Raw genomic sequence first — 19,334 nt, 5'->3', positions numbered from 1 at the left:
TGATGACGATAATGATGATGTAAGGCTGTGTGTGTGTGTGTGTGTGTGTGTGTGTGTGTGTGTGTGTGTGTGTGTGAGAGAGAGAGAGAGAGAGAGAGAGAGAGAGAGAGAGAGAGAGAGAGAGAGAGAGAGAGAGAGAGAGAGAGAGAGAGAGAGAGAGAGAGAGAGAGAGTGTTAGGCGGCGAAGGAGCTCCCTGTGTGTTTTGCGACGGAAGCGCCTCGTAAGACCCACCTCTAAGGAGCCTTGGGAGAGCGGAAGTCGCGTGACCCAGAAGAGGCAAGGCTCGTGAAAGGAGTGGGGGGTGGGAAATGTCTGTGTTTTTGCGGTTGCTAGGCGACTTTGCGCTGAGGGGGCCCTTGCGGGCGAAGGCGGGCCAGGTGGGAGCCGTTTTATTTTATTATTTCTATTTCAGTTTTTATTATTTTGGCCGTTTTCATGCTGCTAAATCACGGCTGTCTGTATAAAAAAACCCTCGATGCAACCGCAAATAGAAAATGAGTTAAAATTCATAAAAATCAGAATTCCGTTAAAATGCCTGTCGGGACAATCTTTTCCAAAGGCAGCTCCCGCATTAGGCTGCACTGCCGTTTACCTTCGGGGCCTCTCACAGCAGCCTGACAGGTGGCAATTCAACAGGTCGGGCACGGTTCTTCGTCCCCAGCCATGCGGGTGGAAGCATCTCTTGCTAAGGTTGCTTTTAAAAACCACAAAGATGATACAGGCCAACTTCGTTTATTAATTTGGGTAGATTAATGTGTCCATTCCTTGACAAAAGCCTCTCCTAAGGGGTTTGCGTGATATTGCTAAGTTGTCATTGGTCTGGTCTCAACTCTTCCTGTGGCTCTTATGAGGGTTATTTCATTCCATTTCTTACACTTTAGATGTGTTGCAAGTTGCCTTGAGTAGCGCCGGACAAGTCTAATAAGTAATAATGTTGTGAAGTTCTTTTAACATACAAAGTGCCTTTGAGGCACTAGGGTTATTTTCCTACACAACAGCCAGGTGAGTTGGCCATCCACCTTTCTATGGATGAGTATGGATGAGGATGAGAGAGAGAGTTACCTATTTTTCTTCCCTTTTCTCTTTGTTTCTTGCCTGGTTTTTAACACTGGTATCATTGTTCATCTTTTGCAATTAACTCTTTTCCAAAAATGACATCTGAAATTCAGCTTCTTACAAGTTTCTATAATGTAAGGGGGAAATTCAATCAGCACCTTTTGTTTTGCTTTTAGCTCCCTTACTATGTCGGTGGAAAGACGTTGTTTGGATGCACCTATTTTAAAGCACCTTCTGGCCTGCTACGACCACATAAAGGTGAATAAAACCCTTAATACTTCATAATATGTTGACTTAGGAGAAGCTTGTCTGCTGAAGCCTGGTTTCTGTTTTCTTAATTTTATTTGCACAGAGGGGGGTATCCAGATGGACCAAAGAAGATCAGCTTCTACTTTAGCTGGTCATATTTGCTAACCGTATTCTATATTCAGGTTGCACTCCTGTATGTAGTTACCTAGGAGTAAGTTTTCTGGAATTCAGTGGGACTGATTTCTGAGTAGATATTTTAATTATATGTTTATTCATTTATTATTGTGACTTTTGAGTTGACATGTTCATTTTAGTTGTTGTTATCATCAAGTCATCTTTGTCGTCACCAGGTAGTTATTTATTTATTTTGTATGCCTTCCTTCAGGTAAATATTACAGGGCAGTTGACCACATAAAAATACAATTGAGAACAAAAAACATAACAAGGCCAAAAAAACACCTCAATAGCCCCCCTTCCCCCTCAAACACACATTTAAAAGGCCATAGAATGTTAATCAGCCCAAGGCCTGGTTATAGAGAAATGTTTTCGCCTGGCACCTAAAGGTCAGTATTTTTTTAAAAAAATAATTTTTATTAAAGTTTGGAAAAAGGGATACAAAGAATATTATCTATTATATTTTTATCAAAACTAAAATGTTAGTCTAAATAAAAATGCAGACCAAAAAGAATAAGAAAAAGAAAGGAGGAATAGAGAAGAGATAGAGGGGAGAAGGCAAGAGAAAGAGAGGAGATAAAGAAAAAGGAAGAGAGAAAGAAAGAGAGAGAGAGAGAGAGAGAGAGAAAATAAAGGAACTTTCCATTCTGTCTGCTATATATAAACATTATTCTGATAATCCACTCCAATATGTAATGAAGGTGCCAGGCATGCCTCCCTGGGGAGTGCATTCCACAAATGGGGATGCATCTGAGGCTGGTTAGGCAATGACCCATTTGCCCTAATGTCTTCTGGCTACTGGCTGTAAAGGTTGGAAGCGTTGGAGATTGGTGGTTACTGCCATTTGCCATTTTTTTTAACTCAGGTAGGTAAGAGAGCATCTAGGTGCATTCTCCCTTCCTTGGACCAGCAAAGTGGGGTTTTTTATATTCCAGGGCCATCTCAGGCTCCAGGCAATTGAGGAAAATATTCTGCTGATTACTGAAATGAGGCAGCGAGGGCATAACTGCACTTTCCTCATGTTTGTTATGTCAGAACCATAGCAAGTTCTGTGGATCAGCTGCATAGCATCTGCCTTGCATGCTAAAAGCCCCAGCATCTCCAGGTAAGGCTGAGAGAGACCCATTGCCTGAAACCCTGGTGAGCTGCTGCCTGCCAGTGTAGACAGTACTGAGCTAGATGGACCAAGGCCTGACTCAGTATAAGGCAGACACCTATGTTCCAGAATCACTAATACAAATAATAAGTTATTGCTGGATATTAATGAATCTGATGGTAGTGATGAACCACGTACTGCACAGAGCTTCTTCCACAGATGACACAAACATTCCTCCCCCCCCCCCCATCGTTTTCCTCAGAGATTCCCCAGAGGCCGGCCTTGTCCAGGATTTCCACAGCTGCTTCTGCCAAATCTGGAGAGGATGTTGTGCTCAGGTGGGGCCTCCTCCTAATCCCCATAGCGACATTTTGCCTTGGAACGTGGCAGGTAAATGCAAATGCTGAATCTGAGGCTTGCTCTCTGACGTCTCTTGATTCAGGGCCAGTGTTCAGAGATGTCTTCAGTTACAGCTCGTAGCCAGTGCAAGAACCTCTACTGTGAGTTGTTTCCAAAATTAGTCATTATCAAAGATTGATATTAACAGGCATTTCTATCATAGATACATTAATTTCATTGTGTTTGCCCAGTTTAACTTAATGGAATTCAGTCCAACTCATTTACTATTGGCTGATGACATGGAGTAGTTTTTATTTGAATAGAACTAATAAGCATTTGGAGTGCCGGGCGTGCTCTGGTCCATGGGGTTACAAAGAGTCCTAAACGACTAAATGACTAAACCACAACAACAACAAATAAGCATTTACGGAATTTGAGAGGAGGAACCCACATTTTCCTTCAAATGTGCATTTTGTTTTGCTTTAAAAGAAGAAACAGAAAAGCTTAGGTTTTCATAGTTCAAATACTTCTGTAGTAAATCAGCTATCCTGCCTTGGTGGGAGGGAAATTTTGTGCTGGGGAGGGCAAATGTACGTCTGGTGTTGCCCTCAAGGCCCCTAAGAGCCCTTATGCCCATGTCAGATTCAACGGCGGAAATGGAAGTTGAAGTTGATCTCTGATCTGGAAGCCAAGGTGGCAGCAGAACCGATCCCACTCCCAGCAGAGTAAGTATGTGAACTGGCTTGCAATCAATTACCGTATTTTTCGCCATATAGGACGCACTTTTTCCCCTCCAAAAATGAAGGGGAAATGTGTGTGCGTCCTTTGGGGCGAATGCAGGCTCCTTGGCTTCAGCAATAGCAACACGAAGCCTCCGAAGCCTGCACTCTGGAGGCTTCGTGTTGCTTTCGCTGAAGCCAAGAGAGTCTGCTCTTTGAGGCTGGTGGGGGGGAAAGCAGCGCTTCCCCCCCCACCAGCCCCACAAGCTGGGGGGGGGGCAGCGGGAAGGCGCGCGACGCCTTCGCACTACTCTCCGACCTGGTTTGGAGGCTGGCGGTGGGGGAAAGCAGCACTTCCCCCCACCGCCAGCCCCACAAGCTGGGGGGGCAGTGGGAAGGCACACGATGCCTTAGCGCTTCTCCCCGATCCGGTTTTGAGGCTGGCGGTGGGGGAAAGCAGCGCTTCCCCCCACCACCAGCCCTACAAGCTCAGTCGAAAAACCCACAGGAGCCGCACGCTCTTTAAAGGGTGCGTGGCTCCTGTGGGCTTTTGCGGGAGATGGGGGAATTCCCCCACCTCCTGCAAAAGCATGCAGAAGCCGCACGCTCTTTAAAGGGTGGGAGGCTTCTGCTGGCTTTTCTTGGGGGGGGGGGGAATTCTCCTAGCTCGTAGAAAAGCCCGCAGGAGCCGAGCACCCTTTAAAGAGCGCACCACTCTTGGGGGCTTTTCCCCGAGGAGGGACAAGGGACTGACTGGCCGTTTCAGTCCCTTCTCCCTCCTGGTCAAAAAGCTCACAGGAGTTGCGCGCGGCTCCTGTGGGCTTTTGTGGGAGGTGGGGGAATTCCGCCACCTCCTGCAAAAGCAGGGAGAAGGTCTTGGAGTAGCGCACAGGCTGCGTGCAGTCTGTCCGCTGCTCCCAGAGCTGTGGGGGGGGGGATCATATTTTTTTTCTTGATTTCCCCCTCCCCTGAAAACTAGGTGCACCCTATGGGCCGGTGCACCCTATAGGGCGAAAAATACGGTAAACGTGTGGAGGGTGTGTGCTGCTTTTCAAAGTGCCTGTGCCACTTTAAAGAAAGTAGCCCTTTTTATATTCTGCAGAATTTAAGTAGGTGAAGCTGTTCCTTGCTTTGGGCTGCAGCTCAGCCTCTCTTTCAAACCTGCTGCTTTCTGTCCTTTGACAGCTTCTCAGAGCTAAAGGAGTTGGAATACAGACCTGTCAAGGTCCGAGGGTATTTCATTCATGACAAGGAGCTGTACGTCCTTCCACGTTCGTTGGTTGATTCAGAGAAAGAAGCCAGGGATGCTGGCCAGCTGATGTCCAATCCTGAGAGTGGTGCCAATGTCATCACACCCTTTTACTGCATAGACCTTGGGTAAGTATATTAACTGACAGACAATTTGGGCCACTGCCCTGTACTCATTTAGTGGCAAGCAATCTCTGTTGAAATATGGGGCACTTGGGTGAGCAGACATGCATAGGATCGTGACATTAGAGAGGATCATGGCCCTTCAGTAAATACAGTCTGTATATATTCAGATTCTGCCTCATAACCATGAGGACCTGAAATGTTCTGCACTGTTTTTATTTAAGTCATTCTCTGGATTCTGTAAAAGGAGTCATAGCTTGTTTCAGAATGTACTTAAACCTGTGATGATTCGTTTTTGTTTTTTAACTTTTCCAAAAGTATAAGTGAAATTACATGAATTTAATTATAGGAGATAGGCATATCTCCTATTATCAAATGTATGTAATTTCACTAATATGTCTGAATTTTGCCTAGCATAGGTTTCTTTCACGTTGATAACAATGTCTGAACCGTCATAACGTAAAATGTCAATTTTCCAGGCACCTGACCATGTTAGTCTGTTGCAGAAAACAACAAGAAAGAATTCTGTATCTTCAAGGCCAACAGATATCTTCTGCCCTAGAACCTACTCTAAGGTGCATGGGCTGGTTAGCTAAGTGAGTGGATCTACTCTGAGCACAGAGAGGAGAGAGAAAAACCATTGCTGTGGAGTCAAAAGCCAAGTTACATGAAAGAGAAATGTTAGTATGTTAACAGTACTATGTAGGGCACTCATAATAGAATCCAATCAAATTGCCACAATGCAATGTTGATGGCTGTGTTCTTAACTCTTCCCAGCTGGCTAGCAAAAATAAGTTTTATATAAATGGACTTGTGAGTAAGCCAAATTGAATAAATGATGCTTGCTTCTGAGTATAGAATTACAATGTTAGGTGCCTTACAGCGGAAGTGGACCCTCCAGATGTTGCTGAAGTACAACTGCCATTGGCTCCAGCCAACATACCCAACAGCCAGGGGTACCTGGAGTTGTAGTTCAGCCAAGATCTGGCATGCCAAACATTGTCCACTCCTGCTTTAGGGGGCTGGGATGCTTCCATGCTTACAGAGTTTATTGTCTTCTCTCTCTCCCTTTCCCCCTGACCCTGCAGGATCACAATCCTTGTCAACAGAGGGTTTGTCTCCAGAAAGAAACTTAAGCCAGAGACCAGGTTGCGAGGACAGGTAGGTAGCAAGGGATGGAAACAACCACATTATATATCATAAGATATTGTGTTCTTTAAAAAAAGAACTGCTATTTGACTCTTTCTTGTAGATCCAAGAGGAAATTGAGCTCACAGGGGTGGTGAGGCTGTCGGAAACCCGCAAGCCATTTGTTCCAAAGAACGACATTGAAAGGAATCGTTGGCATTACCGGGACCTGGATGCCATGGCAAGAGTGACAGGAGCTGAGCCCATCTTCCTTGATGCAGACTTCAGTGAGTTCCCCAAGGACCTGGCTGTGTAGTCTTGGCTTTTAATAGGAGTGGACTGCAACAGGCTCCTGACTTTGGGCCCCATCTGCATTTAAAACAGTATCATACCACTTGACACGGTCATGGCTTCCCTCAAAAAATTCTGAGAACTGTGGTTTGTTAACAGTGCTGAGAGTTGTTAGCAGCCCCCCCCCCATTCCTCTCCCAGAGCTACAGCTACTAGTGGTTTAATAGTCAATCCCTCTTCCCAGGGAACTCTGAATCATAGCTCTGTGAAGGTAAGTTGGGATGGGTGATATATCGATACTTTGTTCCTTACCGATATGAACTCCAGACCACAATCAAGGTTTCATATTTTTTCACCCTGTAATATATTGAGAATGCACTGCCCAGCTGATCTTGCAGGCAGCAGGCAGAAAGCAGCACTTTACTGCAAGGTAAAGCCAAGTTTACTGCAAAGTAAATGGCCATTTCCTGCCTGCCCAATCTGTTTCCCCCCATAAGATCCACTTGTGTGCCTCTTGCTAGGCAGAATAAAAACCCAGCACGGTATCAAGCTAAGCAGGGTATTGGGGTCTACTCTGCCTAACAAGAGGCATGGTGTGTGCCTTAAAACCCCATGGATCTTATCGGGAGAAAAATAAAATTTGTTTGCTTATTGGGCTCTTCATTCCTCAGCCGTGCCGTGGGAAGACTGCAATCAGCAAACAAAGTTTCTTCCTCGTGACTTGGCTCCTTCTTGTATTCAGGCAAGGAGGCATCAATTTACTTTTGCAGCAAAGGGCTTTATGCATTTCGAAACTAAGGTGCAGACATTGCTGATGACTAGGCTGCTGTCAGTTCAAATTTTAATTGCTGGTTTTAGATATATTGTCATGTATTTTAAGTATTGTTTTTAACCAGTTTGTTTTTATTATTCTTTATTCTATGACTGATGTTTTTAAATGTTGTAAGCCGCCTTGAATTCCAACTTGGCAGGATATAAACATATTACATAATAAATAAATAAATAAAATAATATGAGAGGCAATGGGGTGGAATCCATGTACATTATTCTGAGGTTTTTTTGGAGGATGAACACTATACAGATTTAGTAAGTAACATATATTTTGACATCTCTTTTTTATTGGTTTGGTTCAATATTAAGAATATTTTTAACTAGGATGTTTTTTACACATTTAAAATATATAAGACATATATCTACACTAAATTATAGAGTAGTATTGAGTAGAGCTACACACATGCAGAGCTACATACACGGAAGAATGAATTTCAGTGGGGACAAATGTGAGGTTCTACACTTAGGCAGGAAAAACCAACTGCACAAATAAAAGATGGGGGACACCTGTCTTGCCAGCTGTACATGTGAAAAGGATCTAGGGGTCTTATTAGGCCACAGCCTCAACATGAGGCCACAACCTCAACTGTGTGATGCAGCAGCAAAAAAGCCAAAGCTATTCTAGGCTGCATCAACAGAAATATAGTGTCTTAGTTCCGCTCTATTCTGCCTTTGTCAGACCACACCTGGAGTACTGTGTTCAGTTCTGCGTGCCACAATTTAAGGATATTAACAAGCTGGAACAGGCAGAAAGGAGGGCAACCAAGATGATCAAGGATCTGGAAACCTAGCCTTATGACGAACGGTTGAGGGAGCTGGGTATGTTTAGCCTGGAAGAGAAGACTGAGAGGAGATAGTGTAGCCACCTTCAAATATCTAATGGGGTGTCACATGGAAGATGGAAGCAGCATGTTTTCTCCTGCTCTGGAGGGGGCAGGATCTGAATGAATGGAGTTCCACTTAGTTTAATGCCACTTATGTCAGAGCGCGGGTGGCGCTGTGGTCTAAACCACAGAGCCTAGGGCTTGCCAATCAGAAGGTCGGCGGTTTAAATCCCTGTGACGGGGTGAGCTCCTGTTGATCGGTCCCTGCTCCTGCCAACCTAGCAGTTCGAAAGCACGTCAAAGTGCAAGTAGATAAATAGGTACTGCTCCGGCGGGAAGGTAAACGGCATTTCCGTGCACTGCTCTGGTTTGCCAGAAGCGGCTTAGTCATGCTGGCCACATGACCCGGAAGCTGTACGCCGGCTCCCTCGACCAATAAAGCGAGATGAGCGCTGCAACCACAGAGTCGGTCATGACTGGACCTAATGGTCAGGGGTCCCTTTACCTTTATGTCAGAGCCAGGTGTGGATTGGGTAGAGCAGCCATTTGGTTGGTTTGCTATGCTATACAAAGGGTGAAGTCGGACAGGGAGTTACACAGAAAATCTGAGCATGGGAGAGCTGTATCATTGGCAAGGAGAGTGAGATGGGAGTGGGAGTTGAGAGCAGACTACATAGGTTTTCACTTATTACATAAAAGTAATCTGCCCCTGGTGTTTGAATTTCTTTTCTAAAGGCTCATATTGCATCTGGTTCTGACTCACTGCTGTCTCTCTCTTGCAACCACAGAAAGCACAGTTCCAGGGGGGCCCATTGGAGGCCAGACAAGGGTGACGTTACGCAACGAGCACATGCAATACATCATTACCTGGTAAGTGACAAAACATTTGGGGTTTTATCTAGAGCTGGGCGATATTTGAAAATCATGATGAAGGAAAAGCTGTGAAGCCAGCTAATGCTTCTTTATAGCTCCATCCTTATTTCAGACATGGTGATATGCCTGTATATTGTGATGTTTAGCTGGTGACAATATTAAATACAATATTAAATAAAATAAAGCAGGATATAGAAAAATCAAGAATTTTTTTTTAGCAAAACCCCCTAAAGATAAAACATTGAGTCAAAATATAAAATTATTGCAAATACAGCTTTCAGCATTGCTAAATAATGAAATTGAAAACAACATCAAGTGGATGAAACAAAGATTCTTTGAAGCAGGAAATAGACCAGGACGACTACTCTAATGGCAAATAAATAAAAAACGAAAAGAAAGTCAGATAAATAAAGTAGAGTACGAAGGGAAGGTTTATGAAACGGAAGATGAAATCAATAAATGTTCTGTAAAATACTTCACAAAACTATATAAAAGAGGGTCAGAAACAGAACAAGAAATTGCAGATTACTTCTCAAAGAGGAAAATACCTAAAATAAGCAAAGAGAAAGTGGAACAGTTAAATGCCCCAGTTACGGTAATGGAATTACACCAAGCAATTTCTAGTTTGAAAATTGGTAAAGCTCCTGGCCGAGATGGACTAACGTCGATCCACTATAAAAAATTTGAAGATAACATAGTCCTGCCTTTAAAAAATCTAAAGTTATCAATAGGAGGAAGAGTTTCCATAATAAAAATGAATGTCCTTCCCAAAATGCTCCTTCTCTTTCAAACAATTCCCATAATATCTAGAGAAACATGTTTCGAGGAGTGGAGGAAAGATATGACAAAATTCATATGGCAAAATAAGAAAGCTCGCATAAAATTTAAGCTCCTGACAAAAAAGAGAGGGGAGGTCTGGCATTGCCAAATTTAAAATTATGCTATGAAGCAGAATGCCTTGTATGCCTGAAAGAATGGATCACTTTGGAAAAAGCAGATTTATTAAGACCTGGAGGGCTTTAATACGCCTACCTCGCATATGATAAGATCACAGTCCATAAAGGCTTCAATAGTCACCTAATTAGGAACGCATTATTTAAAGTCTGGAGTAAGTACAAAACGAGACTAGAGCCAATGACACCATGGTGGCTCTCACCACTAGAAGCCCGTGCCATGAAAAAACTAAACATGAATAAGGAATGGGCAACTTACAGAGATTTGATAATGGAAGATCAAGGTAGACTTAGAATTAGACCATATGAGGAAATAAGGCATTATGTCTCCAACAGAGGGCAATATATACAACTTGGAAGTGTCTTTAACTCGGACTCGAAGAGAGGCTTTGCTAAACAGAATTCATTAATGCATGAAATATTATTAAAAAACAAACAAAAAAATTCTATCTAAAATGTATAACCTTTTGCTAGATTTGGACATGATTGACGAGGAAGTGAAAGAGACAGTGATTAAATGGGCGCGAGACTTTGGCCACACAATATATTTAGAGCAATGGAAGAAACTTTGGCAGGAAGATATAAGGTTTACCGCCTATAGTACAATAAAAGAAAATTTCATCAAAATGTTCTACAGGTGATATTTAACACCAGTCAAATTAGCAAAAATCTATAAACTGAAATCTAACCTCTGTTGGAAATGCAACAAGGAAGCTGGTACAACAATGCATATGTGGTGGAGTTGCACCCCAGTTAAGTACTTCTGGGGGGAAATACATGAGTTGGAAAAAATGCATAAAATCCCAGAGGCTTACCTACTGGGCCTTTTAGGAAAATACTGAAATCGAAAAAAAGAATTTTCTTATACACGACCACTGCAGCCAGGATAGTAATAGCATCTAAATGGAAAGCTAAAAAACTACCTACCAAGGAGGAATGGATTCTCAAATTAAATGAATATTTAAAATTGGCTAAATTAACAGCATCCATACGTCAGCTGTCAAATCAAAAACTAAAAAATGAATGGCAATGCTTTGATGGTTATATGACAAAATATTGCTCTAAAAAAGACATGCTAATAGATTAAGAATGTAAATGCATCAAAACAATAAATTATCAATGACATATGTACAGTGGTACCTCAGGTTACAGACACTTCAGGTTATGGGTTTTCAGGTTACAGACGTGCCGAAACCTGGAAGTACTGGAACAGGTTACTTCCAGGTTTCAGCACTCGCGCATGCACAGAGACACCCAATCACAACCCGCATGTGCGCAGATGCGGCACTGCGGGTTGCGAACGTGCTTCCCACACGGATCACGTTTGCAACCCAAGCGTCCACTGTATGTATATAGAGAAAATAAAAACAATCAGAATGCAATAAGGATAAAATTGATTCTAGAAATTTTAAATGGTATTTTTAATTAGAAATGATTAAATGGTACTTATAAATTTTAAAGGAAATGTCTGAGTTGGGGGGAGTTTTTATTTTGCCTGACTCAGGCTGCTCTGCACACCCTGGCCGCTGCCAGCCTGAGCCAGGAGAGGCGTACAGGCATGCATTCCCTGGCTGCCACCAGCCCCAACTGTGTGGCCATGGCCCCGCACACCCCTTTCCCCAGCTCGCTGTCCTCTTTGTACTCATTATGTGGCAACCCTTTGCATACATTTCTGACCCTAAAATTGTATGCCCTTTGCAGGTTAACCTTGTGTCTTAACACTAAGCTTTCTCCCTTCTTTGCAGGTATGGTTTGTGTGCAGCTACCTCCTACATGTGGTACAAGAAATTCATTCAGAAGGTTCACCTCTAAGACTTACAACTCCTTGGTGCAAGCTTGGCTTCAAAATGCTCACAGGAACTGCAGCCAGTCTCTGAGGTTGCTATATAGAGGAAGTCCTTCTGACTTGATTGCAGCACTTCAGTGACCAGAGCAAGCAGACCCAAGCAAGGAAGACTTGTGTTCTGCTGAAAGTCGGCTGCAATATATTAGAGCTGCAGTCTTGAATTCAGTAGGACTCACTTCTGGGTAGGCATGGTTAAGGGAGGAATTAGGATGATGGGGGCCTTAACAGGGAGGGTGAAAGCCTTTCAAATTGTAGTGCTTATCTTGGGTTGCTTAATGGTATGTAATCAGAAATGACATGAAGGAAATAAGGATTCAAGAGTATTAGTGTTTGTGCAAATAATCAGCATGTTGCTGATACAATATGATGCAAAGTTCCATGTAATGAAGTAGTAAATAAATCATGTCGCATATACAGCTTTGTTTCTTCTTGGCAACAATAATGAAGTATTGTAAACTTCTGAAGTTCATAGTTGCAGGGTATTTCAATTGCAGTCTCACCTGTGAGCTGATCAATTTCTGTTGTCTTGTCAAGGCAGCTTATGAAATGTTCTAGAACCCAATATACTTGCAGCTAACATTGGCCAAAGCTCCATGAAGGTGTTGTTTGAGCTTTCACACCTGCAGAGATAAGCTTCCAGGGTGCTCATTATTGGGGCAAATCTTAAATTCTCCCCCTTGGGACAGAAAATGGAGAAGGGAACCCTGGAATATATTCTTCTTAGGTGCTATGGAATCCCCCTTCACTAGACAAGGCTACCAGAAGACATAACTGACAGAGCACCACACTCTAATCACTAAAAACTTACAGAAAACTAGAACACATTTTTTTTTTTGCAGTATTTTATTTTTATGGGAATAGCTTCTTGAGGAAAATCTGATACATCTATCCAAGTTTAGTGGCCAGTTCTTTAGCCTTAGCTTTTTCAAGCTTAGCGATGCGGGCCACTGACTTCGGCCCCAGAAGATTGCCGCCCCAGTGACGACGAATCTGGAAGGAAAAAAGATTGCACACATGTCAAAGTGACTTACGAAACTTACAATTAAAATTTAGATTAAATGGTACAATTTGAGGATTTAACATTCACAGCAATAACCTGAGCGTCTGCTTTTAAGTACAAATTAGATGCAAAAACCACTACTGGAACAGAGACTCAAATCAACTCCACTTCCTACATTACAGCTAGGCTCTAACAAGTAGCAACAGTTTCAAACATTTTAGTACTAAAGACACAGACTCTGGAATATTGCTAACAGGCTGTGTAACCCAATGGTGGCTCAAGTCCTTTTCTCCTATGGGCATTTATAGATTCTCAATCCTGTTATCTTGCCCAAAATATTTTTAGATGCTACCAGCTCAGTGGGTCAACATGATACACCATGAGGGAATTCTCTACACAGCGCTGGAATGAATTTTCATATTGGAGGCTGCTAGCAAGCCATTCCTGATTTCAGCAAGCTGGACAGTGGTCATGCCACTGCAAGGGAGGGGGGCACTTTCCAAAAGCCGACAAATTAGTCAATATACCCACAGATCCTATAGGCACAATCTTACCTCATCGTATCTCTCATTGTAGTTGGTCTTGACAGCTTCCACGAGTTTAGCTAGAGCTCCCTTGTCCTCGCTGCAAAGGAGAAAACAGATTCAACAAGTCAGCAATTGAGTCTGAGTTATCCAAGTAGACTACAATTTAAAATACTGCTTTAAGTGCCAATTTTCAGGGCAACGTTCTCTTAAGGGACCCCACAAAAGTTCATTGAGCTTCAGCAGTTGTGTTCATTCAATTCACCATGGCCAGATGCGGAAGGAGGAAAGGCTTTAGCAGCTGTTTAGCTTGCAGTTAAAAGTGTAACTGCCCCAAACCACACCAGCCTCTTCGGTTTCTTCATTTGAATTAGAAAATAGGCGAAAAATGTTTTCAGGGCTACTTACGGATTAACCTGAGTGAAGGCAACACAGGTACAGGTCTTTCGGTGGACAAGGCGGCCCAGCCTTGCCTTGCCTTTGATGATGCAATAGGGCACTCCCATTTTTCTGCACAAGGCAGGCAGGAAAACTACCAGCTGGATCAGAGAGGGGAGAAGAAATGCTTTAAAGTTGGCGGTGGTTCAGTTTTTAATACAATAGGAATGAGGAACTGTGGCCCTCCAGACTTCACTGGACTCCTAATTCCCATCAGCCCCAGTGGTTAGGGGTGATGGGAGCAGGAGTCTAATATCAGTGCTTTCCCCATCCCTGCTTTACAACAAGGGCTCTGGCAATTGCTCAGGGTTAAAAAGCTCGTATAATTTTGCTCTTCACAGATAGGGGTCAGGTGAAGAAATTCAAACATCATTGCAAAAGCCATACCCTGCTCTATAAAGAGTAAAGTTTGAAGATTTGTTAACAAGACTCAGTGATGTTGTCCAAAGTAAGTTGTACAGCCAAGCACATTTCAACAGTCACCATAGTGGCCTGGCAACATTAAGAATTATCTAGAGCAGGAATGGGTGACCATTTTGTTCAAGTTAAGGAAAGAAACAGCAGAAAGCACCCGTGCCTACAAGAATGCAGTGGCTGCTATTCATTTTTTAAAAAGCCACTTAGCAGCATAAATCTGAGCTTTCAGGTACAAGACCCCGACTCTTGCACCTCCTTACCTCAACGGGGTCTACATCGTGTGCGATCACCACCAGTTGCGCCTTCTTGTTCTCCACCAGAGTTGTAACGGTGTTGACACCTGCAGAAAAAGTCAGTTAACTTGAGTGTGCTACAAAACTTTATGTTTTCCCATGTAAAAAATAATAATCCGGAGCTCCCTGCATGTGGAAAAGCACAGTGGCTCAAGTGGTGTTAACAAAGCACCAAGCTGCCAGCTTTTCCTAGCCATGTCAAGGACTAGCAAAGGAAGGGCCAGCTACCGCTCAGGGTTAAAAAGCTCGTATGTTTTGCTCTTCAGTCTGCAGTTCAGGTGAAGAAATTCATACATCATTGCGGTAGTCAGTGTGATGCAGTGGTTACCTGGGCGAAACCAGGGTTCAAACCCCAACTCAACCATGGAGCTCACTGGGCAACCTTGGGCCAGTCACTGTATTTCACTGTGTTTCAACCCAGCCTACCCTACAGGCTTGTTTGCAAGGGTAAAATGAGGAGGGGGAGAACCATCTATGCCATCTTGAACTTTTTGGATATCAACACAATAAATAAATATGGCCAGCTGTCCAAGCTTTCAACCAACCAGCTTAAATGTACAAATATAAAGTAGGAAGGTTACCTGCTCTGAGCACAGGAGGCCTCTTGGTAGGGACGTCGCCTTTCCCTGCAGCCTTTTGCTCTGCACGGGCCAGCAGCCTCTGCTTCTTCTCTTGCTTCGTCTCAGGCCTGTATTTGTGGGCCAATTTCAGAAGCTGAGTAGCTGTGGAAGACAAGTAGAACCGTTCAGAGGAAAGCCTCTCTAACACCATGTTCCCATTATCCCCCTTCCCTAGAGGACATGACTTTTGTGCATCAGCGATCTTGGTGGTTGGGAGTCATCAAGGAAGCTCAGATAGCAAATATTTTGCTAGCATCATCTGCACACAAAGAAAAACCCTTTCTTACTATAGCACTGTGTGAAACTAGTTCTCTCACACTTGCCTCTTTCCAGCAAGCTCCCAAAACATGGGGTGCACATTCAATTCAAGGAGTCTGAACAGCTACCTCACCTCCTTCTGCAACCCCACCTTAGAACCAAGGAAAGGAGCCGGACTTCACCTGTCTGGCGGTCCAATGCTTGAGTGAACTGGTTAACTGCTGGAGGCACCTTCAGCCTTTTGTAGAGGATGGCTCTTTGGCGCTGAAGTCGGATATAACGAGGCCATTTCACAAAGCGAGTCAGGTCCCGTTTAGGCTGAATGTCCTGCCCTGAAAGGCAGAATAACAATTCAAAATTACTGCTTCCTTAGCAATTACTGGTTATCCTTTTTTATTCCTGGTTTTCAGCCCAAAGCAAAGGTGGCAGGAGCATCAGAGATCTTGGTGGATAAGATTGTCAGCAGCATCACTCAGATAGCAAATATTCTTTTGCATCATTTGCTCACAGCCCAGAGAAGCTTGGTCTTCCAAAACATAGTGGAAACACCAGGCCCTTCTAAATGCCCGCCAGAAAGTTTACTACTACATAGATCCTAATTTAGATAGAAATCCACTGATAAAGAAAACATATTTAGTGAGACAAGCAATTAAGAAATATATGATAGATTTAAATTTAATAGATCTGTGGAAACTAATGCTCCCTACTACCAAGGGCGAATTCACTTCACTTTCCTATCACCAGTGCATCAGAATTTCTTTCAATTAGACCAATTTTTAATGTCTTTTGCTACAGTTGTAATATGGATAGTGCTTTTTTGATACACGTACTTTTACAATGTTTCACTCTTTAAATTTTGTGTTGGATTATACAAATATGTTACTGAGGAATTTCAGATTATCAGACGGGCATATTCTTTTGAACGATATCCCCCTGTACCTATTGTATGGAAAGTGACAATGGGACAGTAAAAATAGATTCTGCATGCCCTAATGGTGGCTAAGGGACTGATGAACTGGAAGAATAGTTTTAATTCTCCATAATCAATAGCTTGATAACATGGCAATATTAACAACACATGAACAACCACTTATAGATGCACTTTCTTTGGATAAATATATTTGGAACGAGTTTATACAGAAAATACTAGGTTACTGATGAACATATTTGTAACAGAATATTAAGGCTATACATTAGTCTTAATATGTACAGAAACCTAATTGAGTATTTTTCTTTTCTTTTAATTCTTGTTCACGTTTTCCTTTTCTAATCACTTTTTTAAAAAATGAAATTCTTCCAATGAAATATCAATTTAAAAATTGCTACTGCCTAAGGCCTATACAGACATTTAAGATTAGATCCCTCCTCAATGATCAACTGATGCTTGCTTTAAATTATTTTACTTTAAACTTGCTTTTAATTTTTCTTCAAAAATGATTTTACTGTATGGCTTTATGCTGTTGCATAACCTCAGCAATGTATTTCTAGGGTACAGCAGCACATAAATACTTGTTATAAATAGACAAATAGATAGTAACTGGTCAAAATGCAACAAAACCAGCAGTATTCCCCATACACAGGTATTTTAGAGACAGGCGTATTTCCCACTTCCCGTGAAAGCTACTCCTGTTTAGGCTCCATAACGGATCAACAGGGCTGCAGAGACCCATCATTCAACCCCCAATTCCTTTTCCCAACTCACCGATGCCGAAGTTCTTGGGCCTTTTCTCAAAGAGAGGATTTACAACCTTCTTTGCCTCCTGCTTCTTGACCACGGCAGGGGCCGGAGCCACCTTCTTCCCCTTGGCCTTCTTCCCCTTGGGCTGCGTAAGTTGAAAGAACGAATCGGTGAATTCCCTACCAAAAGCGGGCGAGCCGCACACACAGCGGAGGCCTGCACCAGGCCCGGGGTCCCAAACCGGTTCCCCATTTCATCCGCTCTCCCAAAATACAAGACGCCAGGGTGTCCCGTGCCTCCCCTGCCAGAAGAAACCCAACCATTAGCCCGTTTAGAGGACCGATGGCGGCGGATTGAAAGTCCGCCGCTACAACAAACACAACTCACCATCTTGGCTTCGGCTTCGAAAAGGAAGGGCAGGAAGCGCGGGGCGGGCCTTAGAAATCCGCGGAGCGGAAGTAAACTCTATAGTTATACGTCTATGGTCGTTGTGGCTTTTCACCGTAGTGATGCAAGCCTATAGGAGGCCGCTCCTCATCCATAGAGAATCCTGGTCCGTGCCTAGAGCGTAACCGGTTTATTGCCGGTGACAGTATCAAAGCGAGCATGCGGCTGCAAACCACGCCTGCGCACGAAAGCAGGCATGAGGAACGCGTGGACGGTCAGCCCCAGTCAGCGTAGCTTGGGTTCACGGGACACTTAGCGTACTCCATGCCGATTATGTTGTGAAACGAGCTATATGTTTAATTAATAATAAATAGTTCAGCAACATCCTTCTTTCCCCAACTGACCATGTCTGCCCAACGTTATTTCCTCACTTATTGCCCCTGTACATAAGACACAGATATTTGTGCAGTGATGTACAACAGCTCCTAAGCATGTACAGTGTGTGTTCCCTTAAGTTTCTAATCAGAGTTAAAATGAAGCCCTACCCACGCCCCAAAGAAGCAAAGTATCCAAGGACACATGGCACAGCTTCTCTCCTAAGCTGTTGGGCTGCCCACGACCAAAATTCCCTGAGGCACTTGTCGCCACCTGTCCTGTATAATACAGGATTGTCCCATATTTGAATGTAAAACGCAACGTCCTATATTGAAACAGTTTCGTCCTGTATTTCAGGTCCGTCCCGCCCCCTCTCGCTGCCAAGCTACGGATCCTCTCCAAATACATGTGTCCGAAAGGGTGTGTGAAAGGTCATGTATTTAAGCTCTGGGTAGCAAAGCACAGATAAATTCACATGTGTGTGTGTGACAAATTCTAGTGGCGCCATCCGGTTAGGCTGCAATGGATGGTAATGGATTGCTTTGATGTCACTTCAGCACCAGTGGGGGCGGGAATCACCCACCAAACACCCCACCCTACCCTGTCCTGTAGTTTGCTAGAACAACAGTGGCAACCCTAGCTCTGGTGGCTTGTGTTTATAAAAGAACCACAGGCAAAGTTGAGACTTGAGACTAGTTGCTGAGGATGAAATCTCCCCCCCTCCCGCACCCCTGCCTTCTCTGTTGTAAACTCCACTTCCCACATTTATGGAACACTCTTCCTAAGGGAGAGATTTAAGGTCCCAGATTAAATCCCTAACATTTCCAAGTAGGGCTGGGAGATTCCCAGATTCATGGAGTGCTGATGTCAGTCAGTATATACAATACTGACAGCATACCCTCCAACATTTCTCTGATGAAAATAGGGACATCCCATTCCATAATTGTAATTTTATTATTTATACCCGATACATCTTACTGGGTTGCCCCAGCCACTCTGGGCAGCTTCCAACATTTATAAAAACAGAAAACATTGAAAAACTGCCTTCAGATGACTTAGGGGTAGGATAACTCCACACCCTCCAACATTTCTCAAATGAAAATAGGGACAACCGAATGAAAAGTGGGACATTCTGAGATCAAATCAAAAACTGGACAGGCTTTTCTAAATCAAGGACAGCCCTGGAAAATAGGGACACTTAGAGGGTCTGTACTGAGTTAGATGAACTACCGTATTTTTCGCCCTATAGGGCGCACCGGCCCATAGGGCGCACCTAGGGTTTTTTGGGGGGGGGAAATAAAGAAAAAAATATCCCCCCCCAGGCGCAGGGGCTGGGGAAGCCCGAGCTTCCCCCGACCCCAGCCCCCAGAACAGGCTGCTATCCGCAAGCCTCGGGAGCCCAGCGGGAACTCCCACGGGCTCCCCAGGCTTGCGGATAGCTTCCTGAAGCCTGGAGAGCGAGAGGGGTCGGTGCGCACCGACCCCTCTTGCTCTCCAGGCTTCAGTGAAAGCCTGCATTCACCCCATAGGATGCACACACATTTCCCCTTCATTTTGGGAGGGGAAAAGGTGCGTCCTATAGGGCGAAAAATA

General features: G+C 43.7%; 2 protein-coding genes and 1 long non-coding RNA gene across 3 annotated transcripts in view; 2 read left to right on the top strand and 1 right to left on the bottom strand.

Annotated features, from left to right (window-relative positions):
* The window catches only part of LOC310698484, a 219,114-nt gene that overhangs the window by 189,450 nt on the left and 10,330 nt on the right, over positions 1–19,334 (top strand). The window lies entirely within an intron of this gene.
* On the top strand, positions 223–12,165 carry SURF1 (SURF1 cytochrome c oxidase assembly factor). Its single transcript, XM_083485589.1, has 9 exons — positions 223–378; positions 1,234–1,315; positions 2,839–2,966; positions 3,558–3,640; positions 4,820–5,011; positions 6,094–6,166; positions 6,258–6,420; positions 8,868–8,949; positions 11,651–12,165. The coding sequence occupies exons 1-9, from the start codon at positions 310–312 to the stop codon at positions 11,715–11,717; spliced, it is 939 nt and encodes a 312-aa protein (XP_083341715.1). The 5' UTR covers positions 223–309; the 3' UTR covers positions 11,718–12,165.
* On the bottom strand, positions 12,576–17,451 carry RPL7A (ribosomal protein L7a). Its single transcript, XM_083485595.1, has 8 exons — positions 17,367–17,451; positions 17,004–17,124; positions 15,484–15,633; positions 15,005–15,145; positions 14,391–14,470; positions 13,684–13,814; positions 13,306–13,375; positions 12,576–12,741 (listed from the first exon to the last, which is right to left on the bottom strand). Exons 1-8 carry the CDS (start codon positions 17,367–17,369, stop codon positions 12,637–12,639), a joined length of 801 nt encoding a protein of 266 aa, XP_083341721.1. The 5' UTR covers positions 17,370–17,451; the 3' UTR covers positions 12,576–12,636.

This window comes from Podarcis liolepis (assembly GCF_965112155.1).
Source record: "Podarcis liolepis genome assembly, chromosome: Z".
NCBI lineage: Eukaryota > Metazoa > Chordata > Lepidosauria > Squamata > Lacertidae > Podarcis > Podarcis liolepis.
This window is presented reverse-complemented; position numbering and strand designations above follow the sequence as displayed.

What these genes read in the sequence shown, in the direction of transcription:
- SURF1 (XM_083485589.1), top strand. Translation starts at nt 310, where the DNA reads ATGTCTGTGTTTTTGCGGTTGCTAGGCGACTTTGCGCTGAGGGGGCCC. An exon ending in CCTGCTACGACCACATAAAG is followed by an intron (nt 1,316 to 2,838) that starts GTGAATAAAACC and finishes CGTTTTCCTCAG; the next exon opens with AGATTCCCCAGAGGCCGGCC. An exon ending in CCGATCCCACTCCCAGCAGA is followed by an intron (nt 3,641 to 4,819) that starts GTAAGTATGTGA and finishes GTCCTTTGACAG; the next exon opens with CTTCTCAGAGCTAAAGGAGT.
- RPL7A (XM_083485595.1), bottom strand. An exon ending in GCCCAAGAACTTCGGCATCG is followed by an intron (nt 15,634 to 17,003) that starts GTGAGTTGGGAA and finishes TCTGCCTTTCAG; the next exon opens with GGCAGGACATTCAGCCTAAA. An exon ending in AGCATTGGACCGCCAGACAG is followed by an intron (nt 15,146 to 15,483) that starts GTGAAGTCCGGC and finishes TGTCTTCCACAG; the next exon opens with CTACTCAGCTTCTGAAATTG.